The 19264-nt window shown below is 44.3% G+C and overlaps 1 protein-coding gene and 1 long non-coding RNA gene across 7 annotated transcripts in view; one reads left to right on the plus strand and one right to left on the minus strand.

Moving 5' to 3' along the window:
- The window catches only part of Hth (Meis homeobox homothorax), a 380805-nt gene that overhangs the window by 221354 nt on the left and 140187 nt on the right, over positions 1 to 19264 (plus strand). For 3 of the 6 annotated variants that reach the window (XM_083040066.1, XM_083040070.1, XM_083040068.1), the window contains one exon: positions 8228 to 8376. In XM_083040066.1, the coding sequence (XP_082896192.1) occupies positions 8228 to 8376 (149 nt within the window). Of the gene's footprint in view, positions 1 to 8223; positions 8377 to 19264 lie in introns of all 6 variants that reach the window. The other 3 variants (XM_083040065.1, XM_083040067.1, XM_083040069.1) reach the window with 1 other exon arrangement.
- Positions 1286 to 3610, minus strand: LOC145937168 (uncharacterized). Its single transcript, XR_014425511.1, has 3 exons — positions 3296 to 3610; positions 3137 to 3211; positions 1286 to 3012 (listed from the first exon to the last, which is right to left on the minus strand). It is a non-coding gene; the product is annotated as an uncharacterized LOC145937168 (long non-coding RNA).

A 19264-nucleotide genomic window follows, 5' to 3' on the forward strand; every position in this document is an offset into this window, starting at 1 on the left:
ATATACACATTATAATTAGGATAAAACTTGTGTAACATATCTATTTCTCTTTCTTTTTCTCGTGACACAAGAGAAATATACTATGAAAAAAAATCCATCTAATTTTCTAACTAACTTTGATTGGTTTATAATTATCATTTGAGAAGCGAGGGGGAGAAGTGTAGAGACTTGGAAATAAACGAGCGTAACGCATCGCGGCGCGTGACGAGGAGTTTAAACGCGTCTCGATGCCGCACACGGTGACAAAAAGAATAAAACTCGGGCTTCGTAGGCAAGTTCGCTGGCGCGAGGAGATCACCACCGTAGCTTACTAATCCCAGGACGAAAGTCGATATGTTCCCGTTTGGGACACGTGCTCGTCACATGTCCCGAAAGCTATCCGCACTTGTCAACGACGAAGACGACGACGACGACGACGAGAACGTCGTCGACGTCGACGGTGCATCCACGTTTCCATTAGCGCTTTTATTTTCGTGGGTTACGACCGTTGATCGAACGACCGATTTTACTGCTGCCTTTTCCCTCGAGATAATGTCCTTACCGAACGATCACTCGAAAGAATTGCGCGAAAATGTTTACGTAAAGTGTTTTACGTAAACACAAGCGTTACCGAGATTCTCGAATTGCGTGCGCGAATTATCCGTTAATTGCGTCGTCCGTCGTTTGCATCAATAGAAAGCTGAGAATACCGCTGTAGGGACTTGAAACTGTAAAGCACGTGGTACCGCCATACATTCGACATTAAGATTGCACATGTGAGCATAATTCAATAATTCAATCGACGATAAAATTTTATGATCTCCGTTATGCGCGACGATCATTTAAATGTAGTTTGTGTGTGATTGGCCAACTCTAAATTCTTATGTCGAAAACTATTTTTTATTATTTTTATTACTTAATTTTTTGAGAATTTTCGTAAAAAAACGAGAAAATAAATTTGGATGATGGCATAATTAAATATTAATTTATTGTTAATTTATTGTTATTATTCTAAATATATTTTACTCGCAAAATAAAATTTTAAAAAATAATCAAAAACGTTTTAATATCGCTGTAAAAATAAATTATGATAATAATTATTTCAAAGTTTTATATTTAAAGTAAAATTCAGTTTCTTGAATTATTTATTCTTGAGATGAATGTCGAATTGGTTTTTCGCTAATATTTTTAGTTAGCATAGAAAAAATAGTTTATATTTTAATCTTGGAAAAAATTTCAAGTGAGAAAAGAAAAATAATTTTCTATTGATCTTTATTATCTTTATTATCTTTATTTCATTGGTAGATCAAATTAAGACGGAGGCTCACGTCCTACCGGTAATTATCACAGTAACAGCACTGCTGCTAGTAACAGCACATCACCGAAGCCGCAGCACAGTCTCGTGGCATTAATTAGTACAATCTTCGTACGTGCTTCGTTGGCAACGTTGTCCCGGAGATATCGTGGCTTTATCTATTTGTCTGCGCTTCTCGCGACATCCACGAAGCAGCATATTTCCTCCCTTATTTGGATTAACATTTTGATTATTGTACCAGACCGTCCTATAAAAATACTAGATGTACAAATTACAATTAAATATTTTTGTCATTTATAAATGTTACTTGCCGAAACTGGATTTGACAGATAAGACAAACACAATACAAGTTATAAAAAAAATTATACAATGTAAGCGTAATGATATGTCGTATCAAAATTTGGTTCGCGCGACGATTCATCTTTTGTTTTCCGTTTTGCGCATAAATCCCACGATCGTCTACTATTTACGTTTTCCCATCGATCCCTAAAAAAGGCGTCCGCAGATTAATGCGGATGCCTGGCATCGCGGATACAAATCGGCGATTTATCACGTAGATTGTTATCGTGCGGCGCAGATCTCTCCTCGCGAAACTGGTAGCAGAGACACGCTCGATGAATCCCAATGCGTCGTTCTCTCCATAGCTCTAATGCCCGTAGTCGTTTCTTCGGCTACGTGTCGCGCGACTCTCGGTATATATATACGCGTAATTGATACAGCCATATACGCAGAGGCGCACGTATGATTTTCTCGGGGCCGGCCGCATCGCACCGCACTGTCCGATCGATCTGTATTCATAGGTCGTACGGCATAAAATACACTTGGCATGTCCATGAATCAGATAACTGTCACAGCTGCTCCACCGATGTCTCAATCAACCGCGTTCGTTCTTTCGTTCTGCCGTTCATTCGTTTGGCTTGCTCGCTCGCTCGCTCGTATTTACTCCTTCACATTTTTTCCTCTTTTTATTTTTGTGTGTCTCTCTCATTCTCTGCCTTGCGCGCTTTATTTATCGCCATAATCCCGCGATACGCGCTAGCTTCTCACCCACGGAGCTTTGGTGACTCGTGTCTTTCGTTTTGCACCTCGCGGCGGTCGACGAAAAGAGGATGATGCCCGCCGGCAAAGAGAAAACGAGTCCGCGCGGTTACGTCGCACCGGGAAACTCCGCTTCTCGATGTCGAAAGTTCTTTTTTCGTCGGTGCCGTTTTTAACGAGTTTACACTTTGTTTCGTCGGATAAATCGGGGAAGTCTCGGCCGGCGGTCGTTGACAAACGATCGTTTCTATACCAACATTTTCGTCGCGCTCTCGCGATCCTCTCCCGCGCCTCTGTGTAAACAATCGCGGAGGAATTAGAATCGGGGGGGATCGCCACTTCTCGTTCCGCGAGTCTCCGGGAGTGACATTCCTGAGAAACTCCGAAACTCTATCATAACAATAATATCTGGAGCGAGCGGAACGAAAGGCGGCGATGCTTTTAGGGAGCCGAACGAAGGAGAGGCTGACGTTCCATCCGTTAATCCGCATATCTCCGACATCTCTCCGGCGGCTTCTTCGTCCCTTCATCTCATATTTGTCCCGGCTCGTAGCGATAGGCAGATATTTCGGTCTCTTCCCTCTTCGTTCCGCAGCACGCCGATACGTTGTCGTGCGTCATTGGGATTACAGAAATTCGAGAGAGCATCCAAGATTTTCCTCTCCCGTGAATCGATGAATCTGCGCGTTATAAGCTTTAAATTCTTTAGATTTTTATCGACAATGAATACGTCACTTATAATCATTAGAATGTTAATATTAATGAACATGAAAATTTATTATAATTTTATGAATAAAAACTGACCCTATCGAGAGATCAATCTTCGATTTTGTTGGAATATTAAAATGCTCGATTTTACTATCGTTTACCTTTTTATGGCTAGAAGATACAATAAGTAAAATTAATAAAAATGAAAAAATGTCAAGTAGATGAGAAGAAGAAAGCTTATATTAGATTACTTGCCAATGTGCACGTGAATCAAAACGCATAAGCGCGCTCGCGCGCAAACGCGGCACACTAAATTATATGCGTCGTGCGGCTCATTTGTAAGACAAACTTGCACAAAGTGCGCTTCTCACATCGACCAGCTTCACGAGATGCGACGATCTCCCTGCGCCGACTTTGAGAGAGAGTTCCTCATCGCGCCTCATCTCATCCACAATCACCGATTAATCTCCCGGTTAAGCAGATTCTCGGATTAAGCGGCGCTCGTATTACGCATCGCACAGATGCGCGCGCTTCGTGAAATCGACCGCGACGATCCTCTCGCGGCGGGCAACACCGGCGAGCCACATTTCATCGTCAAAAATAGTCTGGGAATCGTCGGGAAGAGAGGGACCCCTATCCCCCTTCGCGGTCGCCGGACGAGGCCGCCGCGAAGACTCTCGGATCAACATGAGCCAGAAGAGCGTGTTTTGGTGCAACGACCTTCCCCGCGATTCTCAGCCGCGCAAAATCACGAGCCGAAGGCTCTTCGTCGCCGAAAGTCGATGCCTCTTCTTTCCGATCGATAGGACGATCGATAGTTTTCGCGATGGATTATATCGTGGCTCATAAAATTTCCCTTCGAGATATCATCAAGCTTTAAATCGCGGAATGCGTATCACCGTCTTCGTGACCGCGAAACGCGATACTTGAAGAGGCGTATACGACGTCCCACCTTTTTCTGGTTTTCCTTTTTCTTCACCCTTCGCCCAACGACCCTTCTTACGGCGATGTGGCAACAAATAAATGTCTCGGTATCCGGTACGTCTTCTACCTACACGCTCATATATCGGAGAGTCTCGAGCTCGCATCTAAAGTCGTATGCGATCCCAAAGTTCGAAGCGTGTAGTAGGGAAGAAGCACTGATGAGGAAGGATGGAAAGAGGAGAAACGCAAATGCGAGAGAAGGCAAGAGAGGTAGGGAGAGAGAGAGACGAGCGCGCGGTCCTCGCTTCGACGGGATGGGAATAAGGAGGAGTTTATTTTCGGCGGCCATATGCGCTGGTTATTTCGACAGTTTGCGCGGCCACCCTAAATAGAGGCTGCGGCCTCGTCTTCGAGGAAGATGTTCTCGGCTTGACGTTTTTTCCCAACGTGATCATCTATCGTCTATCGATTTCCCCGGAGAGTTTCCAAACATTTTCGAATCTAGTGAATTATGTAATTCTATAATATACTTATGTATACATAGTTGGGTGTTACACGAACGAATGGAAGGAAAGATATACAGAGAATATTATACAAGTGGACATTTTCTAAATTTAAGATGTCTCGCACGGATCTCGACATTCTCGACGCAAATTTAGCAACGGCTATAAATTCGATCGTGCGTATTTCATCTCTTTCGTCGAATTAGTATTTCTAGTTTAAAACGGAAATCGGAATTGACTAATTATTACCGCCGTCACCGCGATATACGTCTAGCAAAGAGTTTCTGATGTTGAGAATGGCGCACCGTGATAGATCTGGCTCACTCGAAATAGATTATCGCCGACGTGTGTGAGACTTCGCCCATTTTCCATTCGCTAAGTATAGCTGCGACAGGTCGAAAGAAAGGAAGAAAGAAACCGGACGCGTCATTCCGGGCACTCGCGCGTTGGTCGGAAGCGTTGTTGAACGGAGTCGGAAGAGCTGGAGGAGCGAATGAGGGAAGGAGAGACAGAGAGAAAAAGAGAGTGAAAGAGAGAGCAGACACGGAGACGGCGCATAAACGTATAATTGGCCGCACTTAAATCTCTATAACGCGGCAGTAAAAATGCGCGGTACGCCGCGTAAATCAACACGCGGACGATATGGCTTCTACCCCCGTCGACGTCCGTTCCGCCTGCACCGAGAGCGTCCTCGTAAACGCGTTGTATAGCACGCGCGAGAGTACACGTGTGAATGAACGCACTCGTGCTACGCACGAGCATGTGTGTGCCCATACTGCCAATCGGTAGATTTCTGTGCTACCGTTCTGTATCACACCCTTCGGTCGTAGAATACCTGCTCGTCGATATATATGATTATCGTATGATCGCGAGATGCGTAGGTGGCTTTGCGCTATCAATTTCTACGGCAAGAACGTAAATGCGATATAGGTATTCGTGTACTCGCGTATCGAGATATGAGTAACCATATCCATTGATCACACGACTATGATAATGGCAGAGATATAGTTTCGTGACGTAATAGACGAGATAATCAGTTGTTTGAGGATATTAAATAAAGTATTTTGAATAATAATATTGTTGAATATTTGTATATACATAAAGCTCACATTTGTCTCGTGTCAGAACGTCGTCGATCAGGATCTTGATCCCACGACGCGCGTTCGATTGCGACGACGAGAAACGACATTACATTATCGATGACAGCTTACGTGGGCGGATGATCGCGCGTGAAATACCAGTGCAGCTGGATTACATATGTGCATCAACGTATCTAAAGCCGACTATCTCTAAAATTAAATAAGATCTGTAACGATCTGTCAAGGGAAACCGTGTTATCCGAATGAATTATTGCTCTCATAATATAATATTTTTCCAATGCGGCCTCGCAGATATTTTTTTTACGCGCTAGCGATAAATTATTACGTCTCCAGGTGTGTTCTAGAACTTACTTCAATTACCATTCTTCTGCGCGATTTACAATTTTTTCCGCCTCCAAGATAGAAATCGGTAGACTGTATTTAGATAATGGCGCTCGCCATTACGAAATTGAATTAATCGCGCAAGAAGTTATTGCGCGATTAAAAAGAATTCGGTCCGAGTCGACGAGCACGATGAACGATACTCCGGCGAAGGAAACCATTTTCTTTCGCCGGGATACCGATAGGTCGCCGTCGTACGGAACCGCACGGCACAGCACGGTACGACCGGTACGCTACATTAACCCGATTCAGCGAGTAAATTAACTGCAATCAGAGGGACGTTCCCGTTAGCCATTCCGTTATTCCGCTAGCCACCCGCCGTTCGTTCTATGAGCTCGCAGGCCGCCCTATTCGACTTTGCGGGCGCGCCATTAACGGGCTTCTGAGTCGAAGAGAGGGTGGACATCTAACGTCGTTTTTGTCGTATGCGCAACGACCGTCGCCAATGGGTCTTAGGCTCCGGATGGAAAACAAGCTTGGTCAACGAGAAAAAAAATAACCATCAGAGTCCGCCGATCTACGTGAAACTAATCGAACGAATTCATAACGTTGACGTATACTTTGCTATCTTAACGTCTTGGAATTTATCCGCTTATTTTCAGCGATCGTAAATGCGCATCTGATATCTTGTGTGCCAGATTTAGCCAGATTTTCTATTTAATTCTTTACGTTTGCAAATTACAGTTACAAATATTTTATGCAGTATTGAAAGTTTTATTCGATTACCGTGGAAAATTAAACGTTTCTTAAAATTTGTACGGATCATCGGATCGAATTGCGTCGCGACACGATGAATGCCCATCAGGCTAGATCGCAGATCCGACGCCCTTTTTCGTTTTCTCTCCCCCGGAGCGATTCGGGAAAGCGACATACGCGAGAATACATGGTATGCGGCACCGATTTCCATCGATCTCCCGTCGTTCCGGTCCGTTCGCTCCTACGACGGACAAATTTTTCGTTCTGCCTGCCTGCCATCGCCCATCCCTCGCCCGACGACGGTTCGCTCGACGAATTCAAAGTTAATCTCGGGCACGAGACCGTTCTTTGGCGAGCGAGAGGGGTGGGTCGTCGGCGCTCCCGGGCGACCTGTCATCGTGAACCCCCTGGGAGCGCCGGGCTCACCCTGATCTCTCTGTTACGATAGAACCTTGGGAACCGGGGCCTTGGGCACCACGATAAGGCTCGGTCATTTATAATCCGTTGGCGTAAGTAGCCCTCCTTTCTGGCTGATTGCGAGGAGAAGGAATAAAGGGAACCTCGAACTTCCGGCGCCCGGGCTCGTCCGGGAGATTGATTCGCCGGGACATCACGGAATTCCAACGAAATTGCATTTTATTCCATAATCGCCATCCTCCAATCCCACGTCACAACGATAACGACTATACTCGTAGTATCATCACAACCGTGTAACCTGTAATATTGCACATCTTGCCAAATGAAAATTTACGATTGATGAGATATCTTCCTACCTGCAATAAGAATTTAGATTATATGTAAATATACATATTATAAAATTTAATATATATTGCAATGTGTGTACAGCGCACGTTTCTTATAATATATTAATAATAGATTTAAAAAAAGCACATATAAGCAACTTTATGTGCACAGCGTACGATAAAATGATAAACTCGAAACGATAATATGAAAAAAATGACATTAGCTCTATCGGAGAGCGTAACCAAAAGCGTCTTAATATCTCTCATTACTGCCCCGCTTCTCGAGTCCCTAGTGACTGTGCAATTAAAAAGCTAAGATTGATAAATGACGGGGAATTAATGCACGCGGGGTTCAGGCGAAGTAGGGTGGAAAGGAAGGAGGCAGGGGTACGCGGTTGAGCCGGAGAACGGAGCGTGTGTACAGGGTCGAAGGGGGCTGGGTGATTGCGGGTGGCTTAATGGTGTTTGTATGCATGGGAACCAGCCCTAGGGTCGAGGTAGTTATCGCCCACCAGGGTATGGACCGAAAATCGGAGCGCGGTTTAAACGCGTCGGAAATCCTGCTTCGACGTGCGAGGCATCTCGCGATTTAATCGCGACTCGAAATCGATTTCTCTTACTTAGTTTATTCATCAAATTTTCTTGTTAAAATTAACTAATCTCTAATGCACATTTTCATTGACAATGAAATTGAAATGTTATTTTAAATAATTTAAAAAAATACGTGATATTTATTTATAATAGAAAAGATGTAAAAAAATCAGGAATTTTTTTATGGTGAATTTGGACTATTTACCGAGACAGCACGTGGTGACCTTGGCTCCCTTCTTACTGTTGCAGGTGACGCGAGTAACGCGAGTATCGGTAGCGGCGAGGGTACGGGAGAGGAAGACGACGATTCGACGGGCAAGAAAAACCAAAAGAAACGGGGTATCTTTCCTAAAGTCGCGACGAACATCCTCAGGGCGTGGCTCTTTCAACATCTCACGGTAAGTCTTCTTTCTCATATAGCACATCGAGGATGCTTCTTATTTTCGAAATCTATTGAGCGTTACGATATCGCCGTCGAAATAACGGATTGTTGTTTGTCAACTTTATCCGTGAATATATCTTTTCGTGTATATTTTATTCATAATCAGGAATAAGAAAAAATGTGTCGTTGAATATATTCGTGGTTCAAATCGTTAATAGCTTTTCGTCACCTGATCAAATAGTGTAAAAAACTATTTCAGTCTCAATGTAAAAATACGAATTGCTTCTTTTTAACGACACATTTATATCTTTACGACCCTATCCAGATTTCTCGTTGAGCTTTTAGAGAAAAAGAACTCCACGTTTCTCGGCACGTGTCAATGTCAAAATCCGCGGGCAATTAGCGAGAAAAGCACACTCTGTCGAACAAAAGGCGAAGAGTTAAAAAACAGGAGAAAGAGAGAGAAAGAGAAAGCGAGAGAGACAGAAACGACAGGAGGCTAATCTCGTAATACCGAGATAAGGAATGATCCGTAGTACGGTTAGTGGTAGTGGTGGCTCTCGATTCTACCGGGGCCCCGAGTATCTAATGATTCACGGGTAATCTGAGCCGCAAAAAGCGCAACGCGATTAAGGGGGAGAACGCCAGCCGAACCCCGGCGTCGACGGCGGTCGCCGCAGTTGCGTAACGTTGCGCGGCTATTCCAAGCAATACATTGTCCCTCACTGTGCACAAGTTTCTCTATCTTTATCTCTCTCTATCTCTCTCGTTCTCCCGTACTTCGGACACCCCATAGATTTCGGGTGTGATCAGGTTACCTTGCGAGAGCGGTAATCATATTGCAGCTCGGTTAATGCCATTACCGCACTGGGGGGGTTAGCAGCTACCCTCGAAACCACCCTGCAGCCACCTACCGTTCTCCCCTCTCCTCGCTTCCCTGTACTGTATCGCGGCTTCAGCAACCCCCGAACGTGTATTGGATATGACGTCAGGGATAGTGGGTTCATGGTTTAATGCATATACGTTGTTTGCGCGATGACGATACCGCGCTCGCTCGTAGAAAGACGAGTCCGTGGTCGGCGCTCCTCTTGCCGCTTGGTTAATCGCGTCGTCGAGAGCTCTCGCGGATATTAACGACCTCTCCCTCTCCCCCCCCCTCTCTCTCTCTTTCCCTCACATATGCGATGCCCAAGTTAAAAGGATTTTAGTGTAAATCGACGGTGGCATCGGGACTCGATGCACCATCCCCCAACGACTGAGTTTCGATGTCTGTCGATTCGTTCAAAGTTTGTTTCGATGTACGTCCGGGAGTACGGAGAGAGTTTTCGCTCGATATGCACGCACTAATCCCTGGTGTGCCTTGCCTTCTCATTAATTCTTATACGTATCTATCGCAGGACAATAACGCGCTCTTGTTTTAATATTACTTTTATTTAATTCTTACTTATGCTAAAATATAATTTCAAATTATAATTATTTTAGCGATAAAATTTTGATTAAACATATATATTAAAATTTAAAATTTGTGGAATTTAAAATATTACTGAAAGAAAGAAAGAATATACGAATGCCCCTCGCTTTTCTCACGTTTGAAGTTCATCGAATTGTCGTAAAAAGATAGAAATGTGTTTGCCGTAATGACGAAAAAAAACGTCAAATTCAAGACGCATCAGAACTCACGGGACTCGTCCGCGAGCGATTATACGGTGCCATCCGCCAGAAATTACGGAGGTTTTTCGCCGGCGGTCGTCTCGGGGAGCGCCGCATTCGTCTCGGCGTTATTACGAGCGATTAAGCGACTATACCGCGGTCCGGAATTCATTCGGTGCACTGGATACATATTACACCTTAAAAGAGTAACTGGCGCGAGCCGGCCGTGTATTTACCCAAGTGCCAAGGTTTTTAAGCGCCTCTCCCCGACATTTTGCCTTTTTTCGCCGAACGAATTACGATCTTACATTTCTTCGTTTAATATCCTAATTTACTGCTTCCTTTGTAACGATGCGCGCATCATAAGAACCTCGAGTGATCTGCCGCGATTTTGTCGCAAAGCAAACTTGAGTATACATCGCACATTAACAATTCGATAACCAACGGAAAATTATACGATATACTCCGAAGTTCCTCGACGATACTTGGCGAATCGAGGCATGTCAAAGTGGTATTCGCCATAAATTCATTGTGTCTAACGCGAATATGCCGATCGTCGCTCATACCGGTTTCCTGTCGTATAGGAGCATTGCCGTCGAGAATTCCAGGTCGTGTAAACCGATCGGCTTCGCCGTCGTTTAATCTAGCTGGTTAAACATTTGGAATCGCGCGACGTCTCGCGCCAAGGAATTTGTTGGGGCGCGCCAATGGTCTGTCCCGTTTCCTAGCAGCTAGCTAGTCCGCATTGACACGGTAGACGGGAAGCAGCCGAGCGGCAACCGCGGCACGGTTGAATAGACATAGTTTATGTATGTATACACATAGTTCAGATATAGATGAAGAGAAACCCAGAGGGAAATAAGTAGCGTTCAATGTGGAAAAGCGAATACTCAGATGCATAGCGAGCATTGTATTAAAATATTAAATTAAAAAAAGATACGGGGAGAAAAAAGATACGAGTAAAGGATGAAGGGGGATAAACACATTGCGAGGAATAAAATTGCGAGAAAGATTGAATGCATTAACATACACACACATACACACAGAAAATAAAAATTTATAATAATCTCTATGATACTATTATAATGATTTGCAATATAATTTCGGTGTTAGGACTAACGCGTATGTAGAGATATATAAATGTTGCAAAATAAGTATAGAAAGATAGAATGGCAATGTAGATGGCAACGCCTCGCCTGCATTCAATGCATATTTCGATATGAATTGGAGATTTGAGAGGAATGTTTTTTTTTTTTTAATGTAGGACGCGACGTTTAAATGCAGCATATATTATTATATTGTAAGGTGCGGTTCTGAAAAAAAATCGTACTGTTGACTGAATGGTCATTTTCGATTTGGATTATTCGCAACTTTGAAGGAACTATTAATATTATTGCTTTTTCTCTCGGAATACCATGTATTATCCATAGGGGCAAATGTATACGGGCGTGCCGTAGAATAGATATTAATCAGCTTGGATTAGGCAATCCATCAAAAAGTACGATTGAGAAAAAAGATCATGCACAAGTGTTCGCGCTCTTGTAAGTTTATTTTAAATTATAATTTATATAGATTTATATAGATTCCACACACACATATATATATCGATAAGAGATATATGAAAAATCAAATTTTGATATCGATATCGTAAGATACTTTCGAGAGGGAGAATAGTATTTGTTATAATCGTAAGGTGAATAAGAACGGATAGAAGAAAAAAAAAAAAGAGAAAATAATCTCGCTCAAATAATCGATATATTGCACAAAACGAACTTCGTGTATACGGTGGCGGAGTGCAACTGGAGATTAATGGAATTTCCTAAAAGCAAGTTTATGTATTCGTTGGCGCAGATTCTCGCACAGGCTCGCGTGTTTTGCCGCGTTACGCTGACTCGGCGATATTTTCGAAAATCGCGACGCTTGCCAATGCCCGATAAAAGTTTTGTACGGCACGAACGTCCGGCCTGGCTCCGTCTTCTTTTTTTTCCAGCGAATTGTTTATCGCCGCGTATGAATAATGTAATAGAAGTTAAGTGCATCGAGTCTCCTGGGAGGAAGTCGATGGTGATCCCACTCTCGCTATAAGTACCGTTTCATGCGTTCGCGGAGAAGCGCGGATCTCTATTCCGTCCTTCTCTCGCTCAGTATATGGTGCCAATTCTCTCTTTCTATCTCTCTCTCGCTCTCCGGTTGTCATTTTGAAAGCCATCCGCCCCTCGCTGTCAGTCCGACCGTACGTACGTCCGTCCGTACAACCGGCGCACCAACCAACTCTGCGACCCTCCCCAAGTTTAATTAGACGGAAGAGAAGCATACATCATGGTCGACTCCGTGTCCCGACCTTCCCCGGACGGCGGAGTTGGGCTTTCCAGAATTGTGGATACCGACCTAGTACTTCCCTTCTCGTCATCCTTTCTCGTGTACGCCTTCAGATGATATTATACGGTATATCCCTAGGAGCTCGTAAAATGTTCTATTGTTTTCAAAAAGAATTTATATTTTTGTTATCAGATTTTAGAATTTAAATCGTACACACTAAGGGTGCCCCAACTTTTGTTTAATTTCTAATTGTATTTAATATTTGATAAAATAATGCACGCGAAAAATATTTTAATATCATTTTGGATTTATATGCATTCCGAATATAATATCAATTTTATGTCGTTCAAAAAATAATCACGTTTCTTGAGAGATTCAATCTTTCAGCAGAAACTTCTTGCGAATTTTATTACCTTCTCGAATTGAAAATGGGATTATGCGTCGATTTTTAAATATTTTCTCACGTTAAATTCCGCACGATAAATTAGTTAGCGGACGTAGACGTTCTCTAGGCAGGTTGGAGAATGCGGTAGAGGAGAGAAGTAAAATTGAAGGTGGAGTTCACATATATAATCCATTTTAATTTACTGGGAGGGACATATCCGTCTAGTTTGCAGTTTCCTGCGATTTTACTCCTTCTTCCACTTCGTCGTTCCTTTCGTTCTTCAATTTTCTACAACCACTTTATCCCATTGCTTTACCGTTCTTGCTGTCATGTCCACTATCCTTTTTCTCCTCGGCCATGCTTCGTCCTGATACACACTGTAGTCTTCTTATATCAATGGAAACATTCTATGAAATCACATTTGCTAGCTCTACACTTTACGGCACTTTATTTCACGTATTGGATACTGTTCACAATTGTTTTCCGTAAGCAAGAATTTATTTGATATGTACAAAATTGAAATTGTAGCAATGAATTTATTAAATTTAAAATACTTTTGCATTCCAATTATAATAATATTAAATGTACAAAACATACTTTAAAACCATGAGAAATTATCAGAATGCGAATAAATTGTAAAGCTACATCTGGCATACAAGAGTAGATACATTGTCTTTGCAATTTCTACATTGTCGTAATTGGAGAGCAAAGTGCAATCAATAAGCTATCTAAGATACGTAAGGCCGGCATGTTGCAAACCACAAACCAGTAATGCCATTACTTGCATGTGGTAGAGTTCTAGAGACCGAAACGTTAACGTCTTTCCATCGAGATCGATAATGAAACGCGCTTCATTTGCCGCTCGCGCGCCGCTATAGCAATATATCTTGATACGATCTTTAATTCATCCGTATTGCCATCAAGGTATGATGCAACACAGGATGTCTAATACTTTATAGCGCGATAAAGCCAACAGGTAGCTTGTACAGATCTTATTTCTGCGCGTTTGTCTATTCAAAGAAACGTAGCCGACACACATTGCGCGATTATAAATTATTTTTAAAAAACATTCGATGTCTCTCGTGCGCCGTTGAATAAAATGATGAATAAAAAGTTATCCCGTTCTAAAATATCATATTCTGATAAAATAATGCAGACGATCGTAATGCATATTGGATATTGAAATTATTGAATGTATAAGACCGTAGAAGAATAAGATGGTTGAGCGCCACTGCCGACAATAGTCTCCGGCGTGTCGGTTTTCGCGAAACGACGACCGCAAAAGACGCGGGACTGCCTTCATCCCGGATATCTTAAACAATTTGCATAGACAATCATAGCGGCAGTTTTTTCGGCTGTAAAGGGGCTCTCTCTCCGGCACTCAACTTGACTACGGCACGACCCGTCGACTGTGCTCGCGCAGCCGCCCCCTCCGGTACTAGCGGAGCGTTTTATGCCGCCATAACCGTAGCGCGGTATGGCCCACTTAGATCTGCTATCTCGATCCCGCCGTGGTACCGCTCTGCGTACCGGCTGACATCTATTGTCCTCTTGGCACCCCTGGACCGGCCATTATCCACCTGTTTCCGGTAACGTTCGCTCGTCCTTGACATGTCGTGGGTCAAGGTCCACGAGGTCCGGCCTGTCCGCAGTCGCGCTTTGCATCCACCCCGTTTCCCGATGCTCTCGCCACGAGCGCGCGTCACCCGGACGGACAATTCTTTCGCGACGCGGAAGCCGGCTCCCGTAGGCGACACGACACGCCCGTTGTCACCCTATCGGCACCGAAGAACGTGGAGGAGACGTTTGCATACATCGACCGGCAGTTTTCCGCTCGAACAAATCCTCGAGCCTTCGTTTCTTCCTCGCTCGAGGAAGTCAATGCTTGCCCCCGGTATCCCCTTGTATCGTCCGCTCTTCCTTCGCCTTCCTCTCCGGGGACGCCTTTTATTCCGTCTGCATTCCTTGATCTTACGACGTGCCTACAGAAGGATTCTCACGCTCGACGATGTCGCGAAACGTGATTCACGTGTTCTGCACGAAAAATTATTTTTCTAAATTTATATTTATATCAAGATACTTTATTGAAATATTTTTACAAGAAATAGAAGTGCAAATTAAGTAAAAATTGACTTCAAATTAATAAAAAAATATACAAATAAAAGAAACGATGTTTCTATTACATTTCAGATAAAAATATTAAAAATAAAAGTATGAAATTTACTGAAAAATTGTCAGAATTCGAGACGATGTTGTTTACAGTGCTTTTAAAAACGGCTAGTAAAACAAATCGTATCGGTACTATGCGGTCACCAAAACCCTCGCTTCTCTTCCTCTTACTTCTCTTATGGTCAGAGGGAAACGTTGCGAAGGTAACGGAGGGGTCAAGCCAGACGACGTAATTTCCTTTCTTGGTACTCGGTCGGACAGCTCGAAGCGACATTTCTGCGTCCTCTCGCTCGTCCTTCGGTCCTTGTCCTCCTTCTTCTCCTCACCTTCCCCCCTATCTCCCTCTATGAACTTACAACCTTCAACCTCCGCCGCTCGGCCGCAGGGCACGGCAACCCCTTCTGCCTTTACCAGTTCTGCTTTGCTTACTGGCGCCGCCTCGCTTCTCGCATTTGAATATAATACTTGGCTCTTGTCGGGCTCGCGCGCACCGCTAACCGAAGCGAACTGTAATTATGTTGATGCGCGGCCATTGTTGCGTCCGTTCTGGACGTCGGGCTGAATGCCGAAACTCCTTCTTTCCCACTTCGGCGCGCTCTCTGCCCTCGCCCACTCGCGTCGCTCGCGAGATTACGGACGAAACCGCAACGGATGCAACCTCCGCTCGACTTCACGACGCCTCGTCCCGCCGAAGCCACCCAGGCGACTTGATGAAGTTTCGCGATGAAGTCTTGATGGCGCGAAGAAGACATCGTGGGTGGTTGGAAAACAGCCATCTCGTTATGCACGTGTCTGCGCGGTTGTAAAAATGCATTTTATTCGAAGTCGCTAGCTGGAGGGTGCGGGGAAAGAGGGGGAGGAAAGGGGATCAAGATCGGATTTCGCGCGTATTGACTGCAGGAAAAGAGGGAAAACAACGGTTAAAAAAAAAAATAATAAATAAAAAGAGTCTCTTGAGTGTCAGAAAGATAATTGCAAAAACTATAAGCGGGGACCTTCGCCAGCATCGGCACCAGCCACCAGCAGCGCGACGCTTCTCGCGCGACGATCCTACGTCGAGCTGTACTCTCATCTCTACGTAAAGGGGGACGAGGGGGAGAGAGAGTGGTGCGCGGAACTGGGATTAGACTGTCGCCCCGCGACAGCGTAAGCCCCTATTTTTGCGAAATTTATCGCCGTTAATCCCTCACCAACCCCCTTTCCCTCGGCGCCTCTCCATCCCGCTTCTTCGTTGTTCTCTCATCGTGCTCTCCGCTTTTTTCCTCTCTTCCTCCCTTGTCGATATGAAAAATAATAAAATAGCCCGTCTTTATACACCCCGGCGAGCTCGTCGCTTTCTCTATCTTTCTCTCTCTTTCTCCCTCTTTTTTTTTTTCCTCGCACGATCCTTCAGGCCAGAAGCGTACCTACCTACTCGTCGGCGAATAATCCTGCCTGGATTTAAAACATTCGTATCTTGAATATGCATTCATAGGTTTAAACCGAGGGCCGGTACGCGTAGATCCCGTCGTCGAGCGGACAGAGAAAGGGGAGAGAAAGTCGTGCTCTCGTGTACGCGTATATGCGTGTATGCGTATATGCGTGTATGCATATATACTTATCTATCCTTGTATGCGACAGCGGGCACGGTACTGAGCCTGGTATTAACTCGGTTACTCATTAGCCTTTCTGGTTCTACTTGTCGCTCGACGTAATCTCACGTCTGTCCCAACCGGCCGTGTAGGCTTAACTTTGATGCAGCGACATCGCTAATTCCCGGTTGTCTTTTTGGACCTCGGGACTGATTTCGCAGTCCGGCGCTATCAGTCATCCGGGCCATTTATTTCTCTTCTCTCTCTCGGATCACACGGTCATTTCTTCTAGTTAGAGATAACGTTATTGCATTATGCACTTTTCTCGAGAATACTCGGATAAATTTGTTATGGAAGCGCAGAACGAGATGCGACGCTGTTGCAGTCTTGATTAATCTAATCATAAGTATTAAACACGGCGGAGAGTAGATTATGCTTGCCCGCTTATTAATGTTCGTCCGCGTCGTTGCACAAAGTAAGGCGTGTACGCGCAATGTATTCGCGTGTAACAGCGATTTTCTCGCGCTTCAGGCGTCGATCATCAGGGGAATCTTGACGAAAACGTGTACCCTTCGATCGTACAAGCGCCTATTATTGCAAGCTATCGTGATACACGATCGATGTCGCGATACCCCATCATCATTACTCAACTACGTCCGGTAAGACCTTCTTTGGATAATCGCTTAACCGTCCGCAATTATCGCAACTTCGAAAGCGCTGGGGTCGGCGGACGTCCCAGGAGGATCCACTGTAGCGGATTTATGGCGTGCTTCCACGTTGTTCTCCGTACACCAGGACGTGGCGGAAACCAAGGACAAAACGCTGCTCTCGCTTTCTCTCTCTTCGGATCCGCGCGTCGACGTTAATGATCGTTCCGCGAACGCCAATCCCATTAAGGTGCGTTACCCGCGATTCCCGGTAGACCTCTAAATTCCTTCTAAGAGTCTAGGTAACGCTTTCAGGGTATAAAGATGAGAAACGGAGGTATCGGGCTCGGAAACCTCGCGGTCCCCGTGTTTGTGGGTGTACGCGTATATTTATTCGTCGGTGCGCGAGTGTTGAACGGGGATAGAGGATATCGGTGGCTCCCCATTAAGGAGAGTGCTGGACATCCAGCCGTAGAACGCGGTTCTAGAGACCCTATCGGATGGCTACGGGCGTATGCGTGTGTAGATTGCGTATCGAATTGTACCTGCGCTCGCGGCGCGTAGCAGGCCAAAGTGGCATCAATATTTGATGCGCCTTTGTACACTTCGATTGTGTTTATCTTCCTCTCTCTCTCTCTCTATTCCACGCCGGGCCTTATCTTCCTCTGTACCGCTCGCATCCCCGGGTCAAACCGAGAGATGATGATTGTAACGGCCGGCGGATTATATTATTCACGATACATTAAGCACTTTCTCGGTGGTCGCGGGGAATGAGTTGGTGAGATCTACGAACCCGATGACGTGGCTTGTGAGAGAGTCGTGTCTGTTCTGTTTTTGCGATCGGAAAAAGGGAGGAAGGAGGGCGGAGGGGGTAGTAGACGGCTACGGAACTGGACATTGGGGTGACACTTTGATACAATCGATCTATTACCGCGTCGGGCGGTGGCTCGCTTCAGAGGAGATTCTGATCTCGATGAATGCGCGCGCTCTACCTTTTGACCGCAGGAAATGGCTTTCTCGTGAAGATAACTTGTTGTTGTTTTATTTGAAAATGTAATGATCTTCACTGTGACATTTTGTACAAGTATTTCTCCTTTAGCAGCGATACATTTCTTCCGCTATGACAATAATTTTTGAAATATCTTTGACTGCTTTAATTAAAAGTTTTCTAATAAAATAATTTTTTGTGTATGTATCGAGATATATTTATTATATCTCATTTACATACGTGTACTGATTTTTTAAACATCTTATATGTATTGTACATGGTCATTTTTTGTTTTATCTATCTCTCATATTACACTCATATCCAACGCATCATTAAACACATTTGTCAAATGACATTGATTGCGCTAATGATGAATGATTCGTTAAGCGTTTTCAATTAATATATAAATTGATAATAAATAATACAAAATAATAGCGGAAGAGTAAACGAATATATAATTTTGTCAATTTTTATAACGTATATTTAACAGAGTATTAATTAATAATTATTTTGAAATAACATACATCTCTAACGTGTGTTTATATTTGGACGTATAATTTACGAAAATTTTGCATCGCAATATCCGCTTTTGGACCGTCTTATTTTTCATCCGTACATTTTATGTATGAAATAAATAGTTTTACAATACTTAATATAATTTCCGTTAACAATATAACAATATAAATATAAAATGTTGTGACTATAAAATATGGAGGAAGGCGTGGAAGTGTACACGTTGGATGCAATTCAGATATATCTTGAAGCGGAAAGTTGTTGCCGTCTTCGTATTCGCGTTTCTCTCGGCTTGGAACGCAGGGACGGGACACTGGATAGCCGAAGCGAGTCACGTCAGATTTTTGCGGCATCTTCGCCGGTGGACGATGACGGTGTCTTCGTCGCTCTCGTACCGCCGCGATTGGACGGTTAACGAACCGGCGAGGCGAACGAACCTCCGCGGCGATTCGCCACGCGCTTCTCTTCTCGCTTCTCGCGCATCTTCCTTTTATCGGATTGGGCGTCCAGAGCACGAGGAGAGCAAGAGAGAAAAGCGAGAGTCGCTTCGCCAGCTGAACGGGGCTTAGAGTGGATCCGGATTTCACGGTCTTCAGACGGTATCGTTCTCCGTTTTCTTCTTCTTCGTCTTCTTCTTTGCTCCTTTCTTCATTCTTACACGC

This window comes from Prenolepis imparis, unplaced genomic scaffold, assembly GCF_030444845.1.
Source record: "Prenolepis imparis isolate NDT839.2.m4 unplaced genomic scaffold, iyPreImpa1.0 SCAF_6, whole genome shotgun sequence".
NCBI lineage: Eukaryota > Metazoa > Arthropoda > Insecta > Hymenoptera > Formicidae > Prenolepis > Prenolepis imparis.